Below are 18,271 nucleotides of genomic sequence, written 5' to 3'. Positions count from 1 at the left end.
GCGACGGAAAGGCAGCATTGGTCGAGCGAGCTAGAGAGTGAATAAAGAGAGCGAGCGGCGATAGCGAGAACAATGTTTTGGGGGTTTTTTTTTTGAAGGGTTTGATCACAGCAACCACGAGGATCTTCATCATACAGTCATAACTGCACAACAGTTTAGACTGATAGGTCCAGTAGTTTTCAAGATCAGCCGCGAACACACACACACACACACACACGTCATCTCGCCTGGCGGAGATAATAACCAACCAAAGGATGATTTAGTCCTAAAACGTTCATTTCTAACCTAATTAGGAATCGATAAAGAAAGCATTACTTCTGAAAAACAAGACGATGTAAAACCCCCTGCCTAAGTGTAATGTAAAACAACACGTGGACATAACTCATGCCAGCTTCAAACTTGCGGGTTTCAAATTGTTTTGCCAAATTGCCAAGCTGCCTGAAAATCGCACTTGTAGTTCCTAACAGAGTGCCTCAATAAAATGCAAGAGCCTTAATGTAATGAGTTCTCTTTAGTGCCTAACATCACCATGCTCGGATCTTAAAACCAGACCTTGTAAAGTGGGATTCAGGGATACAGCACTGACTGTTTCACAGGCTCCAAGGGCCTTTCAATGGATTCCAACTTCACCAGGCCAATTTATAGGCTCAGAAAGATAATAGAAAGCTGTGTGGTGGAAGGAAATTGGCCATGTCCATAGTATACAAGTACATAGTACATAGTACAGTACATAGCAAAGAGTTACTCTTTTTTTTGGGGGGGGGGGTTCCTCCATTTTCTCCCCAATTATATCCGGCTAATTACCCCACTCTTCCGACCTGCAGACTACCACATGCCTCCTCCGATACATGTGGAGTTGCCAGGCGCTTCTTTTCACCTGACAGTGAGGAGTTTCGCCAGGGGGACGTAGCGCGTGGAAGGATCACACTACCCCCCACCCCCAGTTCCCCCTCCTCCCGTACAGCCACCCCGACCGACCAGAGGAGGCGCTAGTGCAGCGACCAGGACACATACCCACATCTGGCTTCCCACCCGCAGACACAGCCAAGCCGGAGGCGATCCCCGTGTTGGTAGGCTACGGAATAGACCGCTATACTACCCGGATGCCAGTAAGGGGTTAATCTAAATGGCAGAGATGATCAAGGGGGAGTATGGATGGACTACCATTTAGAAAGGCCATAATAATTACACAATACTGAACCAAATGGGAGGTTAAAAAATGAAAAGGTAGCAGGAACCGTGGTGTCCGTCCGCCATTAGGGGTTATAAGCGGTCAAGAGTTTCAAAAACGAATTCATCCTGGAATGACACGAACCCGGCGACACGATGTCATGAAAGTTTCCTAAGAACGGAGTTTTTAATGATACTTACTTTCTTACCTCCCACCCCCCACACCTTGTGACAGAATTTCTAACACAATCCACATTATCTGACTATACAATACTGGAAAAAATAGACATAATTTGGAAATACAATCTGGTGACCATGCCTTTTTTTTTTCTTCTTTCTTCTTCTTCTTTCAGTTCCCTCTACCCACAAACTCCGGGATCACATGAATATGAAATAACAAAAAGCTGACATGTTTTCTTCATTACAACCTACATGAAACGGCATCAGCCCAGGGAGCCCGCCCGCCTCCCACCAGAAGACGGCAAAGTAGCATCTGCGTAGCATCTCCGCATTGGGTTTCATCCCGGGTGGGTGGGGTTTGCGACGGCATGACAGTTCAGACAGTATCAGGCGAGTTATTATCCACGGAAAAGTATACTGAAGCATTTTTTTTTACAATCCTTCCCTGTGCATGTCTAAGCTTTCTGGTGCTTTATTTTATTTTATTTTTTTTACATTTTTTTCATTTTTTTTGTGTGTGGCAAATCCCATCTCTCTGGCACTGAGGCAGGATAAAACAAACCATACGAAGTAATTGTGTCACACATCTACTATGCAGGCCAGATCTTCCTGCTGCATCCAATTCATTACCGCATACCCGTCTAATCCACCGCATAGTCTGCACTGGTGTTACTGCAAAAACATTGTGTTGTGAGAGAACCATTCATATAAAACACATTTTAAAGCCTTTGTGACTCTAATGACCATGTTGACTCTAATGACCATGTGCGTGTGTGTTAGTGTGTGCTTCTCCAAATAAGTAAATCTGTGATCGAGTAGATAATTGAGTAGGTTTTTTTTCTTTTCCCCCATCGTCCAATAGTGAATCATCCACCAGTTAATCAGCCAGCGTTTCCTTTGTAGAGTAATATGCCACCCAGTGACTGGCTGGTGTTTCCGCTGCCCCGTGGTGAACCATCCATCAATTACTGGGCTAGCATTTCCACCGTCCGGTAGCAAGTCGTCCAGGGATCACAGCCATCATCTATCTAGTCCATGTTCCAAGTCACCCGAGAGGATCACCGATTAGTATTTCCACTGTTTAACTGTACCACCCAGAAATTAAACGATTATTTCCACTTTAATCCACCGATTAATCCTCTAGTATTTCCATTACAGATTAGTGTGTGGTCCCAAGACTGATCGACGCGTTTATTTTCCCCGCTCGGCTAATATTTTCCCCATCCCAGCAATACGGTCCAGCGGTCCAAATCCAAAAATTAAGTGGCTAGCATTTCATTGTGATTGGCATTTCATCATAGCATCGATTATCATTTGCACTATCAGGGAAAATATCCTTCAGGAACTAATTAATCTCTATTTCCAACGTCCATCAAGTGATTAATTGTCTATTTTTTCCATTGTCCATCAGTATGTCAACCAGCGGTTAAAGGACTTCCGTTTCCATTTCCATAGCTAGAGAGTAGATGATCCTTCATTAAGATAGTATCTCTGTTGTCCAACAGCACGTCACCCAATAGATGACTCGTATTTCCATTTTCCACAAGTTATCAAGTCCACAACTGACTGCTGATGGTGCCTCCTGTTGCCCGCCAGCAAGTCATCCAATGATTAAAAGACTAGTATTTCCATTGTCTGCCAACAAGTCATCCGGTGATTAACAGACCAACATTTCCACTAGTCCTTCATCCAGTGAGCAACGAGACTGGTAATTCCATTTTCCTCGAGAGTCATCCAGTTATAAGTGAATTGGTAATTCCAATATCTACCACCATGCCTTGCAGGGACTAACTGACTACTGCTCCCCTTGTGCACAAGGAAACAACCCCCTCATACTTCCATCACATGTCACCCAGGGATAAATCAATTGGTCTTTACATTGTACACCCCATAAACCGAGGGCAAAGCCTGACCGACGTCCAACTCCAGGTGAAATGTAGCAAGACGTCCCTATTTGGACACTTTTAAGTGTTAAAGAAGTGGTAATTAACTGTTTCTTTACGTCCTCGTAGAGAAAATCTGGTCACATGATTAATTTTTGTCTCCCATGATTTCCTGTACTGGCAAAGTTTACCCTCATGTATGACTGACAGACCTAAATCTAACACAGTATTCACAGGCTTGTTTGACAGCCGCCAAACTTACATTTGTTCACTCTTTACATGGCAGCCTAGACAGTTCTCTCTTGTAAAATCAAAATTTGACGTTTAAAATCTAATTATTTCGACTACATTTCCAAATGAATGGTTTGTGCAGGGTCCGGAACAGGAAATCACGAGATAAATGTTGAGGTCACCTTACCACACTTCCTGCTCTGTAGTAGTCAGTTAAGGTGTGTAAATATTCTTCTGCTCCAAAAACGTGCAGGGTTCTTTGCGCTTCATTTCAACACCCCCGCCCCCCCAAAATGTTTTCTTCATAGCAACCAATGCAAAATGGTCTTGGCTCGGGCTGCTGTTTGCTCAACTCCAGGCCAAATAGTATTTTACTGCTGTCGTGTAGTACAACTCCGTAACCCCAACACTGATGAATTTCCTACTTTGATGGAAGGACCTTGCCCTATTGTGGGCTTAGCGAGTGCATAGCCGACTGAATAATGAAATTTACTCCAATGCATTTTATAATTGAAAGAATATATGTGTCTGAAATGTAGTTTTCCTCTTTATCTAAAAAATACAGACAACTGCAGTGGACAGAATAATTGATCTGATTGATCTGAATACCAAATGGGTGAAATGTATTGCCTCACATACATATTATATATATATATATATATATATATATATATATATATATATATATATATATATATATTATATATATATATATTATATATATATATATATATGTGTGTGTGTGTGTGTGTGTGTATATGTGCATATATACATACGTACATATATATACACATATGCATACATACATCTATACATACATATATATATGTGTGTGTATATATGTATGTGTGTGTGTGTGTGTACATTTATAATATATGTATATATATGTGTGTGTGTGTGTGTGTGTATTTTTTTTCTTCCAAATTTCAAAATACTATTTGACCCAGAATGGTATTTATTGGCATCCTCTCTCACACAACAGCCCTGTTTACAGATTTTATTCAGTGTGTTTATATGTTTATATTGGACTGCAGTGTGGGAGTACTGAGTTCATAAAATGCCATTTCAGGGCACTAAATGGGTAGAAAAGTGTGTGTGTGGTGTGTTTGTGGACAGGCAATTGTGTGTGTGTGTGTGTGTGTGTGTGTGTGTGTGTGTGTGTGTGTGTTTGTGTTTGACATAGGTAGCTTGTTTTCTTCATCCTTCACAATCACACATATTTCATGCAAAACTACAAGGTGCTCAGGTTTAAAGAGGCCAAACCCCCCCCCCCAGTATTAGTAAGTTACAAGCTGCTGAGTAATAGTTTAAGCATTTCACACAAGTGTCATACTTAAAATTTGCTGCACAGTCCATGTATGTGCTTGCAGATGGTCTTACGCGGCTGTAAGATCACACCAGCAGATGCATTTAAAGCCACCAAGGCCTTATCCAAAGGGTTTAAAATAAATGTGTGCCCCCGGAGGCATTTCAATTGCATGGTCTGCAGGCTGCAGGCAGGGGCTGTCCTCTGAAACTCAAGTCCAATATTGTTGTTTCTGCCACTTCCAAAACAGCCGGTCTTCTCTATGGCTCCACACGGGGGGAGGAGGGGAGGGTGTCGGCTGGGGGTGGGTGGGTTGTCTTTATCCTTAACTGTCACACATCCAACTGAATCACTCTTCTCTCAAATCTTTTTTGGGGGGAGACCCCCCCCTTTCTCCCCAGTTGTACCCGGCAAAACACCCCACTCTTCTGAGCCATCCTGGTCGCTGCTCCTCCACCCCCTCTGCAGATCCAGGGAGGGCGGTTGACTACCACATGACTCCTCCGATACATGTGGAGTCACCAGCTGCTTCTTTTCACCTGACAGTGAGGAGTTTCACCAGCTGCTTCTTTTCACCTGACTGCGAGGAGTAGCATGCGGGAGGATCATCCTATTCCCCCCAGTTCCCCCTCCCACTCCAAACAGGTGCCCCGACTGACCAGAGGAGGCGCTAGTGCAGCGACCAGGACACATACCCACCCGCAGACATGGCCAACCGTGTCTGTAGAGACGCCCGACCAAGCCGCAGGTAACACGGGGGTTCGAACCAGCGAGCCCCGTGTTGGTAGGCAACGGAATAGACCGCCACGCTACCCGGACACCCCCCCTGTTCTCTCACATCTTGAACAAAGCAAAATGAGGTAGGGTAAAGTAACACGAAAGTGAACTGGAGTGAAGCGAAGTAAAGTAGTGCGATGTAAAATAACGTAAAAAAAGTCTTATTAGCTGTTTGTGCTGCTCTGTGCATTTTATTGTAATGTACCGGAGGAAACAGCGCCACAAACATGCCTAAATTGCTACCTGGAGACAACTTTGGCTTCAAAAATCATATGTTTCCCCCCTCATCCATTCATTCGTTGATTGACGGGGCAGGCGGCGCGAACTGCTCTCCCGGGGCCCTACACACGGCTCCATTGTGTGCCCATTAGGGCAGCGCCACCATGATGTCATGCAGAGGGACTACCCGGAGGTCCATCAAAGCGCAGAGCAGGGGAGTGGGGGCCTCTATTACTCCAACGCAGGAAGGGGCTCTGCAGTCAACCACTCCGTCGCTCTCGCGCCGCCGCCGGGGCCCCGCACACCATGGCGTGTTGTGTTTGGGTCTCCTAGCGACCCTCGCCTAAACAAGACGTGCCCAAATGTGCGCATGACATCACCGCCGCCCGCTCATTTATAACTTATTAAGAACGTGTTCCAGTCCCTGTAAAACATTTACACCTTTTCTGCATTAGCGTTTCCTCGGCTCCAGAAACACTCTTGGCTTTCTGTTTGTTTTCAAGGTTTGCGAGGGAGACATAGGAGACCTGTTTTGGGGCCTTTTTTTTTTCGGTTCCTCGGGAGAGTTTTAGCCCGGAGAGTGGAAGCCAGCAGGTTTGACTAAAGCCTGGAGATGGAAAAAAAAAAGAAAGAAAAAAGAGTTGGTAGTAGCCCGAGCCAATGATTAAGGGCCCTTTTCTGCGGAAACAACAGCCAGACAACTCCCCGCATTGTCCCTGGAAGTGTAAAACACTTCCAACCCTGTCCGTAATCTTTCCCAGCTGTCTGGAAGGTTGCGGTGTCTGTGATCGACTGATTTGCCGGTGTCATCAGTGGGATAAACCCCACAAACACAAACCACTGACTGGTCTAATCCTAATGGGCATGACTGTGGCCTGGCATTGCCCCCCTGACCAGAAACCCTGAGAGATGTCTCCTTTTCCCTCCCCGCTCAGAACAATCGAGGGAGAGAGCGAGAGAGAGACAGAGAGAGAGAGACAGAGACGGAGACAGAGACAGAGAGACAGAGAGCAAGAGAGAGAGAAAAAGAGACAGAGACAGACAGGGAGACAGAGAGAGAGAGAGACAGAGAAAGAGACAGACAGACAGACAGACAAACAGAGACAGAGAGAGAGACAGACAGACAGAGACAGAGACAGAGAAAGAGACAGAGACAGACAGAGAGAGAGACAGAGACAGAGAGACAGAGAGCAAGAGAGAGAGAAAAAGAGACAGAGACAGACAGGGAGACAGAGAGGGAGAGACAGAGAAAGAGACAGACAGACAGACAGACAGACAGACAAACAGAGACAGAGAGAGAGACAGACAGACAGAGACAGAGACAGAGAAAGAGACAGAGACAGACAGAGAGAGAGTGACAGAGAGAGAGACAGAGACAGAGACAGAGACAGAGACAGAGAGAGTGAGAGAGTGACAGAGACAGAGACAGATAGAGAGAGACAGAGAGAGCGAGGGGTGGGGGGTGGGAAAGAGAGGCCTAATAACAGCGAAAACCACTTAAATAAAGAAAAAAATATCACTTTTTGCCTCGGAGAGGAACTGTAAGGGAATCATGTTGGCGGGCGATATGTGTGGCCCCCTCCGGAACAATGCAGACGCTATTCTAATCTGAAACAATATACAGCGCAAACAGCAGGGCGCGCTGAATAAATGTCAGCCTAAACACAGACACACGAAACTGGGTGTCGTTGGAACAGACAAAAACAAGATGAAAGCGGACTCACAGCGATGCCACACACCACCCGAGGCTCCGCGCTGCGACGCCGCACCCACAGCGTCTCGGCGTGTCTGGGTGCTGGAGATCTCGGCAGGAAGTGCTTTGGACCGAGGACCGACCGACTCCCCCGCTGCATGTGGGTTTCTCGCTGCTGGAGGTCACAGCATTCCACAGAGAAACTGAGATTTGCTCGCAATGTCTTCTCTTCTTTTATCAATTTTGTCAGAATTTCATTCATTTTGTTTGTTTTGTCAGTTTATTACTGATCATCCAAACCGGCTGCATCACTATTTAGGTGACGTTGGCCATGAGTAGTATGTGTAGGGGGAAATGACCAAATCTGGTGGTATTGCATCAATTGTAGAGCAGGTGGTAAGCAGAACTAATTGTAGTGTTAAATCCTGTGTGCATATGTGTGTTTGTGTGTGTCTGTGCACTTTGTATTGAGTTTGATTTGTATGAGTGTGTGTGTGTATGTCTATAGGTATGTTTCCACCAATGTGCTTTTTTTTTTGCAAAACCTGAAGTGGCACATAAGAAAACATGAATGGGGGCGTCTGGGTAGCGTAGTGGTCTATTCCGTTGCCTATCAACACGGAGATCGCCAGTTCGAATCCCCGTGTTACCTCCGGCTTGGTCGGGCGTCCCTACAGACACAATTGGCCGTGTCTGCGGGTGGGAAGCCGGATGTGGGTATGTGTCCTGGTTTTGCACTAGCGCCTCCTCTGGTCGGTCGGGGGGAATAGCGTGAGCCTCCCACACACTACGTCTCCCTGGCGAAACTCCTCACTGTCAGGTGAAATGAAGCAGCTGGTGACTCCACACGTATCAGAGGATACACGTGGTAGTCTGCAGCCCTCCCCTGATCGGCAGAGGGGGTGGAGCAGCGACCGGGACGGCTCGGGAAATAAGGTAATGTGCCGGGGACAATTGGGGAGAAAAAGGGGGGAAATAATAATAATAGTAATAATACTAATAATATTATTAAAGAAAACATGAATGGAATAGGCTGATTTTAAGAAAAAAAATTATTAAATATCGCCCAAAAAAAAGTTACACACACTTGGGGTGGAAAAGAAAGCAAAAATACAGTAAAGGGTGATGGAAATAGATTTTTCATTTCATCTGAACACAATTCATTGACAGCTCACTGCCATTGGAACAGCTGATGGAAATAGATTTTTAGGAAAACATGATGACGTACCATAAACAGTTATGGCGAACAGTGAAACTATGTGATACAATTGGAAAGAAAATGAAATTTGAAATTCAAACTCATTTATTTAATCAAAATAAAAAAACATGGTTTCTCACAATATAGTGGCCTCAGCCAATATAATACTGGTTATGACATTTCCTTTGTTGGGCAGCGTGGAATATGATCAGGTATAGCCGGCATAAACCTGTGATGACAACTACTCCAGTTTCTAGTTACAGGTACATGTTGAATCATCCATTTTCTCCCCTGAGTTTGGTGTTTAGCAGTTTGTTGTCAGCTGTTTTTGCTAAGCAACCACACTCTGCATCTTCATGCACTTTGCACAGGAAGTTGCTTTTCAAACAACAGTAGTTGATGAAAAAATCTAGTAATACGCATTTTCTTTTATCAACATTTTGAATTTTCATTAAAAATTTGCTATTTATTTGAATTGAAACATGGCTTATGTATGTGTTATCTGTGTAGATGTGTGTGTGTGTGTGTGTGTGTGTGTGTATGTCTTCTCCTGGAATGCCGCCTTGTCGTAGTGGAGAAGCTTGCGTGTACTAATGATCTCAAGAGCTATGCAGTCCAGAGCTTGGCTCCTGGTAGGGTCACCCAAGGTGGATAGGTCAAGGGGGGAGGTTCCAAATGAAGCACAATCCAACAAAGACCTCAACGGTGGAACTAGCGGAAGATGTCTTCAGGTCACAATGCCAGTGAAGGCGGATGAAGGTTGCAACAGAGGGTGGTCTCCAATCATCTTGGTTCTCCATGACATTGGATTCTGGCCACTCCCTGCCAAGGACCGTGTAGTGGCTGCAGGCGCATTAGCCTGTCCACGTAAAAAGCTGTCACGTGCAGGCATTCTCCTGCAAGGATCAGCCCATAAATATCCTGGGCCAAAGCCCTGTGGCAATCAGGAAGAGGTGACAGGGGTAGGGCAGTGACGTCTAGAAGGCCCTAGCCACAACCTGGCACACAGGCGGTGGGTGTATGATCAGTGGCTAAGCCCTGGGATGGAGGCAGAGGAGCTTCTCGGCTGCTGCATCCACGACTGAGCAGCCCTATTTAGGATCTGCTCTGCTCACCCCAGTTGGGGAGGTGGCTAGAAAAGGTGCCCTAAACATAGTCTGCCTCATACCTCATGTTTGGACCACTGCATCCAGAGAGATCACCACCATACTGTCAGAAAGAGAAACTTGTATATTTTGGAGCCTGTAACATATGAACCCTAATGGACAATCAATCCAGCAATCGACCCGAATGGCGTACTGCAGTCATTGCCCAAGAGCTGAGAAGATTCCAGATTGATATCGCACTCTCTGAAACACGATTGGCTGACCAAGGGCAGCTGAAAATGGAAAAGGAAGGTTATACTTTTTCTGCAAAGGAAAAGCAGCTGATGAGCCGAGAATTCATGGTGTGGGCTTTGCCATCAAAAACAGCCTCATTTGTCACCTCGCTGAGCTTCCTCTGGGCCTCAATGAGCAGCACATTATATTTATTATGCCTGCGCCACCCAGTCCATCATCCAACCCCCGTCCCTGTCCCCTGTTCCTTATTTCCATTTCAAGGAGTTGGCAACCCTAGTGCATATGCTCCAACACTTGACTCACAAGATGAAGTAAAGGAGACTTTCTATGCCGACCTGGACAATGTTCTCACCAAAGTCCCCAAGGAGGATAAGCTAATCCTGCTTGGAGATTTCAATGCCAGAGTGGGACGTACTTACACCTTGTGGAGAGGCATAATTGACAAGGAAGGAGTTGGAAACATAAACTCCAATGGTATCCTGCTGTTAGCAACATGCTCAGAACACAGCCTAATCATCACCAACACACTCTTCTGTCAGAAGAACAAACAACCTGGAGGCACCCTCATTGTAACATTTGGCACCTCATTGACCACATTATCATCCGTTAAAGAGACCGACACGAGGTACTTAACACCAAAGTGATGATCAGTGCAGATGACTGCTGGACTGACCACCGCCTTACCCACTCCACCCTGTCCATCCAACTTCACCGGAAAAGAAAGATGCAGAAAAAGAGAGCCAGCCAAAGCTCAACCTCGTCGGATTTATTGATACTTCCTCTCATCAACAGTTCCAGGCCATGCTCAGTACATCAATGCTCAAGCAGTAGCTATTGAAAGCCACTGGAATCACTGCAATCACCGGCACCTGTAAAACCACTCTTGGACATAAGATGAAGAACCCCCAAGACTGGTTTGATGAGAATGACCTGGAAATCCAACGGTTAATCAACATCAAACCTTTACCATCTGACAGAATGACAACACTGCCAAAATAAACAAGCTGCCCATGCAAGAGCAAAGTCAGCTATCCAAAGCTGGGTCAGGGAATTGAAGAACCAGTGGTGGATGAAGAAGACCCTTGAGATCCAGAACCTTGCAGATGTTGGGGATACCAGAGGCTTCTTCGATGCTACTAAAGCAATATAAGGTCCCAGTCACCGCTGTCTAACCCTGCTTTGCTCCAAAGATGGGCACACACTGCTAACAGACACGAGTCAATCAAAGAGAGGTGGACCAGGACCCTTTAAACTGGGACTCTAGCCCTGAGATGGATGCCTTCTAACAACTCCCTCAGCAACCCAAAAAAGAGGTCATGGCAGCACCACATAGTCTAAGAAGTCCCACATGCCATCAGGAAGATGAAAATCAACAAGGCTGCCAGGGCTGATGGAATACCGGCAGAAGTATTGAGGGCAGGTGGACCTACACTCCTCAGACATATCCATGCCCTGCTACTTAAAATATGAGAAAAAGAGAAAATCCCTGTGCAACTTTGGGACACACTCATTGTCTCCATCTTTAAGAAAGGGGGCAAAGCTGAGTGCAGAAACTACCGTGGCATTTACTTGCTCTCCACCACAGGGAAAGCCCTGGCTATGGTCTTGGCCAACAGACTCCTCCCAATATCAGAGGAACTTCTGCCAGACTCCCAGAGTGGTTTTCGTCCTAACAAAGGCACCATGGACATGATTTTTACTGCTCGCCAACTCCAAGAAAAAGCCCTGGGACAGAATCAACCATTGTAGATGGCCTTCATAGACTTAACCAAAGCTTTTGATTCCATAAACTGTCAGGCCCTCTGGCTATTTCTGGCTGCCCTGACAAATATATCAGAGTACTACGACTATAACATAATAATATGCTAGCCAGAGTACTCAGCAGTTATGGAAATGCGACAGAGTCCTTCAAGGTCTACACAGGAGTTAAACAAGGCTGTGTCATTGACCTAACCCTGTTCTCTGTCTTCATTACCATCATTGTCCACCTCACGGTTCCCAGTCTGCCTCAGGGCGTCAAAATCATGTACAGGACTGATGGGAATCTTCTGAATATTAACAGAGTCAGGGCTAAAGATAAAATCACCATCAAATCCATCATAGAGTTGCAGTACGCCAATGACAACGCCTTAGTTTCCCTCATAGAAGAGGCACTACAGAGCATACTGGATGCCTTTGTAAAGGCATACAAGCAGCTTGGCCTGGCCATTAAGATAAAAAAGACCCATATCCTCTGCTCTACTACCATCCATCTCTGTAGACAACACCAGACTCAAAAATGTGAAGCAGTTCCCATATCTTGGCAGCCTTCTCTCCTCCAAAACTAACATTGACACTGAAATACACCATCGTCTCAGTTGTACAAGCCAGGCCTTCTCAAGATTGAGTAAAAGGGTTTTTCAAAACCTTGACCTTCAGGTCAGAACAAAAACTCTGTATACAAAGCGGTAGTGCTGCCCACCCTACTGTATGGGTCAGAAATCTAGACCACATATAGCAGGCACCTGAAGGCATCGGAGGCATACCAACAGTGATGCTTCAGGAAGATCCTTAAGCTGGGAGGATAAGCGCACCAACTTAACGGTCCTCAAGGAGGCCAATATGCGTACTATAACTGCCACCATCGCACAACATCAGCTGAGATTGACTGGCCATGTCCTTTGCATCTCTGACTCTCGCCTCCCAAAATAAGTCCTTTCCTCTCAGCTCGTGACAGGATGCCATGTCCCAGGAGGACAAAAGAAGCGATATAAAGATAACATCAAGGCCCACATAAAAAGGTTTGGCATCAACCTTAACACCTGGGAACAAGCAGAAAAAACAGGGAGGCGTGGAGACTGGCTGTCTGTGAGGGTGCTGGGTGCTACAACAATGATTTCCACTGTGCTGCTGAAAACAAGAGCAGACTCAAATAGAAGCAAGTTAACAGAAAGGCCCAAACCACATCCTCAACCACTTCTTCACACACTTGCCCACATTGCCCTGAAATATGCACCTTCAGGATCAGCCTCTATGCCCACCTGAAGACCCACAAATACCTAGAAGGAGCACAGTCATACTTGACCCCGAGTGACTACCGATGATGATGCCGTGTGTGTGTGTATTGTGTGTGTGTGTGTGTGTGTGTGTGTAGGCGGGTGTCTTAGTATGGACATTAGGAGGTTAGAGAGGCAAAGGTCCGAGTCTTGACCTCGTTCCAGCCAACTGCTCTTGAAAACAGCCAGTCAGCCGTGTGTTAAGAGCAAGTGGCATCTGCCGTCTGACTCAAATCACCTTCCATCAGAGGAACCGCGCCTCGTGACCACAGGGCCATGCCACCATGCTCAACCCTCCAGCCACACTCTCAAACTAACTGCTGGTCTCCACCCTTACTGAGCAACAGTTACCAGATTCAAGTCACAGTTTCATAAGCTGAGACCCTTAACAGCTAAGGCCTTTAGCACCTAAAAAGCTGCAGAAATGGGCCCCAGCACCCAGTTATACCATCTGATATAGTAAAGAAGTGATAGTGCCATAACTGGTCACAAGCAAGCTGTTACAGATACATACAAAGCTAGCGCTCTAGCTCTTCTCTTCCTCCCTTCTTTATTTACTTCAGCTTTTGCAACATAAATCAAACCGTGGCAGCAACCATCCTTAAGCCACTAAACAGCCAACAACTACTGGATATGTGACAGTTTGTTTTCTTAAACTGGCAGGGAGGGTACAGAGATGACTAAACAAAAAAATTTGTTTTTACCAAAGTAAAAATCAATATTAGGGCTGTCAATCTATTTAAGATTTTAATCACGTTAATCACACGAATGATTATTCATATTTGATTATGATTATTCATATTTAAACTCTAAATCATTTAAATTCCTTGCTACTCCTTCTGTAAAACACCAAACATATTTGCGGTGGCGTGAATAATGAAATGGTTGGAGGAATCAAACAGATGGACTTTGCTAAATGATGTCGTCTCAGCTTTTATGACTCGTGTATGTAAACAGAGGGCCAACAGTAACGTGAAGCAACAAATTGCACAGTCCCCTTTAAGACCTTGTTGATAAAGATTATTTGAAATTTAAGTTTTAAGTCCATTGAAATCCATTTTACTATCGCCATTTGTCGGTTTAGTTTGATGCAGCTTTGCAAATGTGCCTGTTTCGGCTGAACTCAGCAAATACGATTCCACAAACAAACGCCTCCACAAACAAACGCCAGCACTTATGGCACTTAAGCCTCGTGCCCCAGTGCAAACACAATTTGAAGTTTGAATATGTATATGCAACTTTTGTCTTGTCCTAAATAAAGTTGCATTAGGAAGCTTTGTAAACTCAAACTTCCTGTCTAGCATGCTAGTGTGAGTCTCATCAATCGTTCTTCGCTATTAATGCTACTTCCAGAAATGTGAGAGTATATATATATATATGTATATATGTATATGTGTGTGTGTGTGTGTGTGTGTGTGTGTATATATATATATATATATATATATATACTGTGATGGACTGGTATATATATAAACATTCAACCTGTGAATTGAGTGTGCAGCTCTGGAATGGAGATGGCACAGCACAGATGAAAGAGGGAGGAATTAAAAGCGTAGGAGAATCAGGGGTGGGGTGTGGGGGGGCTTTCTAGCAATGAATGATTCTGGCCGCTTTCTCAAAGTGCCCTTAATCCACATTTAACTCCATTACATAGGGGACACTTTCACTCGGAACGCGGAGATAAGCCCGACAAAAGCTAGGAAAAACCCATCCCAAATAGCACGACGCTGCCGAAGACCTTTAACATAATTATTAACAAACACAAAAAAAGGACTGTTACTGCACTTGGAGGGGGGGCGGTTTCAATTTTAGACATGCCTCCAAAAGGAAACTGGGCCACTGTAGGCTTTGATGTCTTAATTGTGCATTTTTTTCCTTCTTTCTTCAATACCAAAGAAACTGGGGCTTATTGATGGAACGGAAATAATGTTGTGAGAATGAAAGATTGAGGAAAATGAGAGATTGTGTGTGTGTGTGTGTGTGGTGTGTGTGTGTGTGTGTGAGAGAGAGCGAGAGAGAGAGAGCGAGCGAGAGAGAGAGAGAGAGAGAGAGAGAGAGAGAGAGAGAGACAGAGAGAGAGAGAGAGAGAGGGAAAATGAGATGGGCAAACAAGAAAGGGAAAAAAAGAGGGATGATGAGACAGATGGCGAAGGGCCAAGAGAGGGAGGTAGGATAGAGGGGGGTAAAAAAAAAGAGAAGAAAGCAGGATATGGTTGAGATAGAGAGGAGAATATGCCCGGGATATAAAAGAATGAATGACAGAGCTGAGGTACGATGGAATCCTGCTTGAATTGAAGCACTGATTAACTCTGACGAGGTTTCAAAGCAGGGCCTCTTTCTGCAGGGGCCAAGCTTAACACAAGTGTGTGTATGTATGTGTGCGTGCGTGTGTGTAATTTGCATTTCTGTGGTATGTGAATACAATATATAGGAGACAGCGCCGGACATAATTTAGTTTTTTGAGTGTTCAAATTCCCATGTAAAGTAGTATGCCAACCTGTGTGTGTGTAAGTAGGTCAGTTGATACTCTCCTTACCTGTGTGTCAACAGTCACAATTGCACATGTGTGACTCCCAAAACGGAGGGAGATTTTGAAGAGCCAGCATGTGCAAATGTTTTATCAATGTATGCATGTTTGTCGTCTGCATACACAAGAGCGTCTGTGTATGAACATTTTTTGTCTGACTGTGTGTCCTCTGCAGTATGCACTGGAATTTATGTGAGTCTTTATGCTGCAGCACCTGCACACCGTGTGTGTGTTTGTATATGCCTGTATGTTTTGTGTCTTTTTTTAACTTTTGTATGTGTCTTTGTCTGTGTGTCTGTAACAGGCCTCACCTGGGGGCTGACGCTGGGGCCGTAACCCATGCCAGGCGAGGTCATGGAGTGAGGGCCCATGGGAGAGCTGATAACAGAGAAAGGCGAGCCGAGGCCATTCATGGGGGAGCTCAGCGTACTGATCGGAGAGTGCAGTGAGCCAGAGGGCCCCATGGACGTTGGGCTCAGCAGAGATGGGTGCATGCCTCGGTGGGACGTGGGTGAGCCCAGGGGTGAGGAGGTCACCTGGCCTGACGAGTCTGAAAAAAGAAAAGAAAGAGAGCAAATGAGAATATTAAGTGGCTTTCAAGCATACATTTCACAACATTGTCAAAATGATTTTTACAGCACTTTTAATGGTTTTCCCTGTTCACATAAACAGCTTCCATAACAAATATTTTCAAATAGTGTTTGTTCACACATGACATGACAGTGCCGTTTGTCTCATGCCTGACTAATCACATCCATGCTCCATGCACGGACTGAGCAAAGTACTCTTATTTTGAAGTCGCCCCATTTTCAAACTTTTTATTTTTATTTTGAGGTACTTTATTGATCCCCGTAGGGAAATTACACTCTGCATTTAACCCATCTTGGCTATGTAGCTAGTAGCAGTGGGCAGCCGCCATGTGCAGAACCCAGGGACCTACTCCAGTTCTTCTTTCCATTGCCTTGGTCAGGGGCACAGACAGTATACCTCACCTCACCTAGTCGTCCATCAGGCCACCCCTATGGGGTTTCGGTTGTGCACGCTTGTTTAAAGCATGGGGCGTTACTCCACATGCAGTTCTATGGTTCTCCGTTAACTGGAGATTTTGTGCCTTTCCACTGTCAAGATGCACTGATCATCTGCAAAGCCATGATGCCTTCCGGTCCATAACATCAGTCTATCGATGAATGCACCTAGGACTACCCATAGGAGTAGCAGGATTTATCATTGAGGTTTACTCCTGTAGATCCGCCGTGTTCTGCTCTGTTGTCTCCTGACAACGTTAACAGGATTACTGCGAGGGATGTGTGGCTCTTCACCATGCACGGATGGTCATTCATCATGGAGAAGCTAAAGGAGTATAAACCCCAACATGCATGTCTTTTTCATGGTGGGAGAAACCGGAGCACCCGGAGAAAACCCAAACAGACACTGGGCGAACATGCAAACTCCAAGGTTGGACAACCCCGGGGTTCGAACTCAGGACGTTTTTGCTGTGAGGCGACAGCGCTAACCACTGTGCCACTATGCCGCCCATATGTGAACATGCTCTTACTTCTCTTACTTTTATTGTCTTACAAGTAAATGTCTCACTTCGGACAAATACCTGCAAATGAACAAGTCGTGGATACGTTTCCTTGTGAATGGTTCACTTGCTCCAGAAATCTGACGGCTTTGGTTCTCACTATCATCATTTGGTTACGTTTCTGTAAATACTACTTGATCTTGAGACTTTTACAGATTATATCTACTCCAGCCCGCATTCACAAAATGACCCTGTCATGTAAAACTGAAGAAAGCTTTATGGGTTAGGTGGCATGTGTGAATGGGGCTTCAGATTAAAAGCATACACTATATTGCATGTTTTGATTTAATATACGACAAGACAAGACAAGACTAGACTAGACTAGACTAGACAAGACAAGACAAGACAAGATAAGATAAGATTCCTGTGTGTGCAGCTAGCTGATGTTGAAAACACCACATAATTTCCAAACTCGGCTATACAAAAGCTGTTAAAAACATCTTCGAATTTGAAATGGATAACTTTCATATAATGCTGTATATTCCACAATTGTCTGTTTTTTATCTGTTAGTTTTTATTGATTCTATTTTTAAAATGTAAAAAAGCATACACAGTTTAAGAAATAGCAAGCCCACTCGGGGTTCTTGCTCTTATGCTGAGACTACCATAAGCATATTGAATTTAGATCCACAACGACAAATGTCATCATTGCTGTCAATTGATCCAAGGCGATATGGTTTTTCATCTAAACACATATCACAGACTTTTGCCAAACACTTCTCAGACCCACATTGTCTTCAGCCCCTGCTAAAAGAATAGATTTATTCATTCCTATTTACTTTGACCTGGAAAAACCACAGATTACACAACTCCAACTGTGCAGCCTGAATCTCAGTCTGTCTACTGTATGCCTCCCTGCCTGTCTTTCTAAAGCTCACACATGAGCGCCTCCATGTCTGCTGAGAGTAGACAGCGAGCTGCATACATGCCTGACCTGACCTCTTGGCATGACTGATGAACCGTATACTGTATAGTACATCTCTCTTGCGCTTATTCTCTCTCTCCCTCATTCTCCTATTGTAGCGAACAGGTTCCCAATCCACGGGTGCTCCCCTACCTACCTACCTACCTACCTACCTACCTACCTACCTACCTACCTACCTACCTACCTACCTACCTACCTACCT

At 45.0% G+C, this 18,271-nt stretch overlaps 1 protein-coding gene across 2 annotated transcripts in view; it reads right to left on the bottom strand.

Annotated features, from left to right (window-relative positions):
* Nucleotides 1–16,130, bottom strand: part of LOC130122185 (retinoic acid receptor RXR-alpha-A) — a 64,051-nt gene extending 47,921 nt beyond the window's left edge. Inside the window, exon 1 of one of the 2 annotated variants that reach the window (XM_056291226.1) lies at nt 15,871–16,130. In XM_056291226.1, coding sequence (XP_056147201.1) covers nt 15,871–16,053 — 183 coding nt within the window. In that variant the 5' untranslated portion in view covers nt 16,054–16,130. The remainder of the gene's footprint in view (nt 1–15,870) is intronic. The other variant, XM_056291224.1, reaches the window with a different exon arrangement.
* Nucleotides 16,131–18,271: the final 2,141 nt, after the last annotated feature.

The sequence above is a fragment of the Lampris incognitus genome, chromosome 12 (genome assembly GCF_029633865.1).
Source record: "Lampris incognitus isolate fLamInc1 chromosome 12, fLamInc1.hap2, whole genome shotgun sequence".
NCBI classification, from domain to species: domain Eukaryota; kingdom Metazoa; phylum Chordata; class Actinopteri; order Lampriformes; family Lampridae; genus Lampris; species Lampris incognitus.
This window is presented reverse-complemented; position numbering and strand designations above follow the sequence as displayed.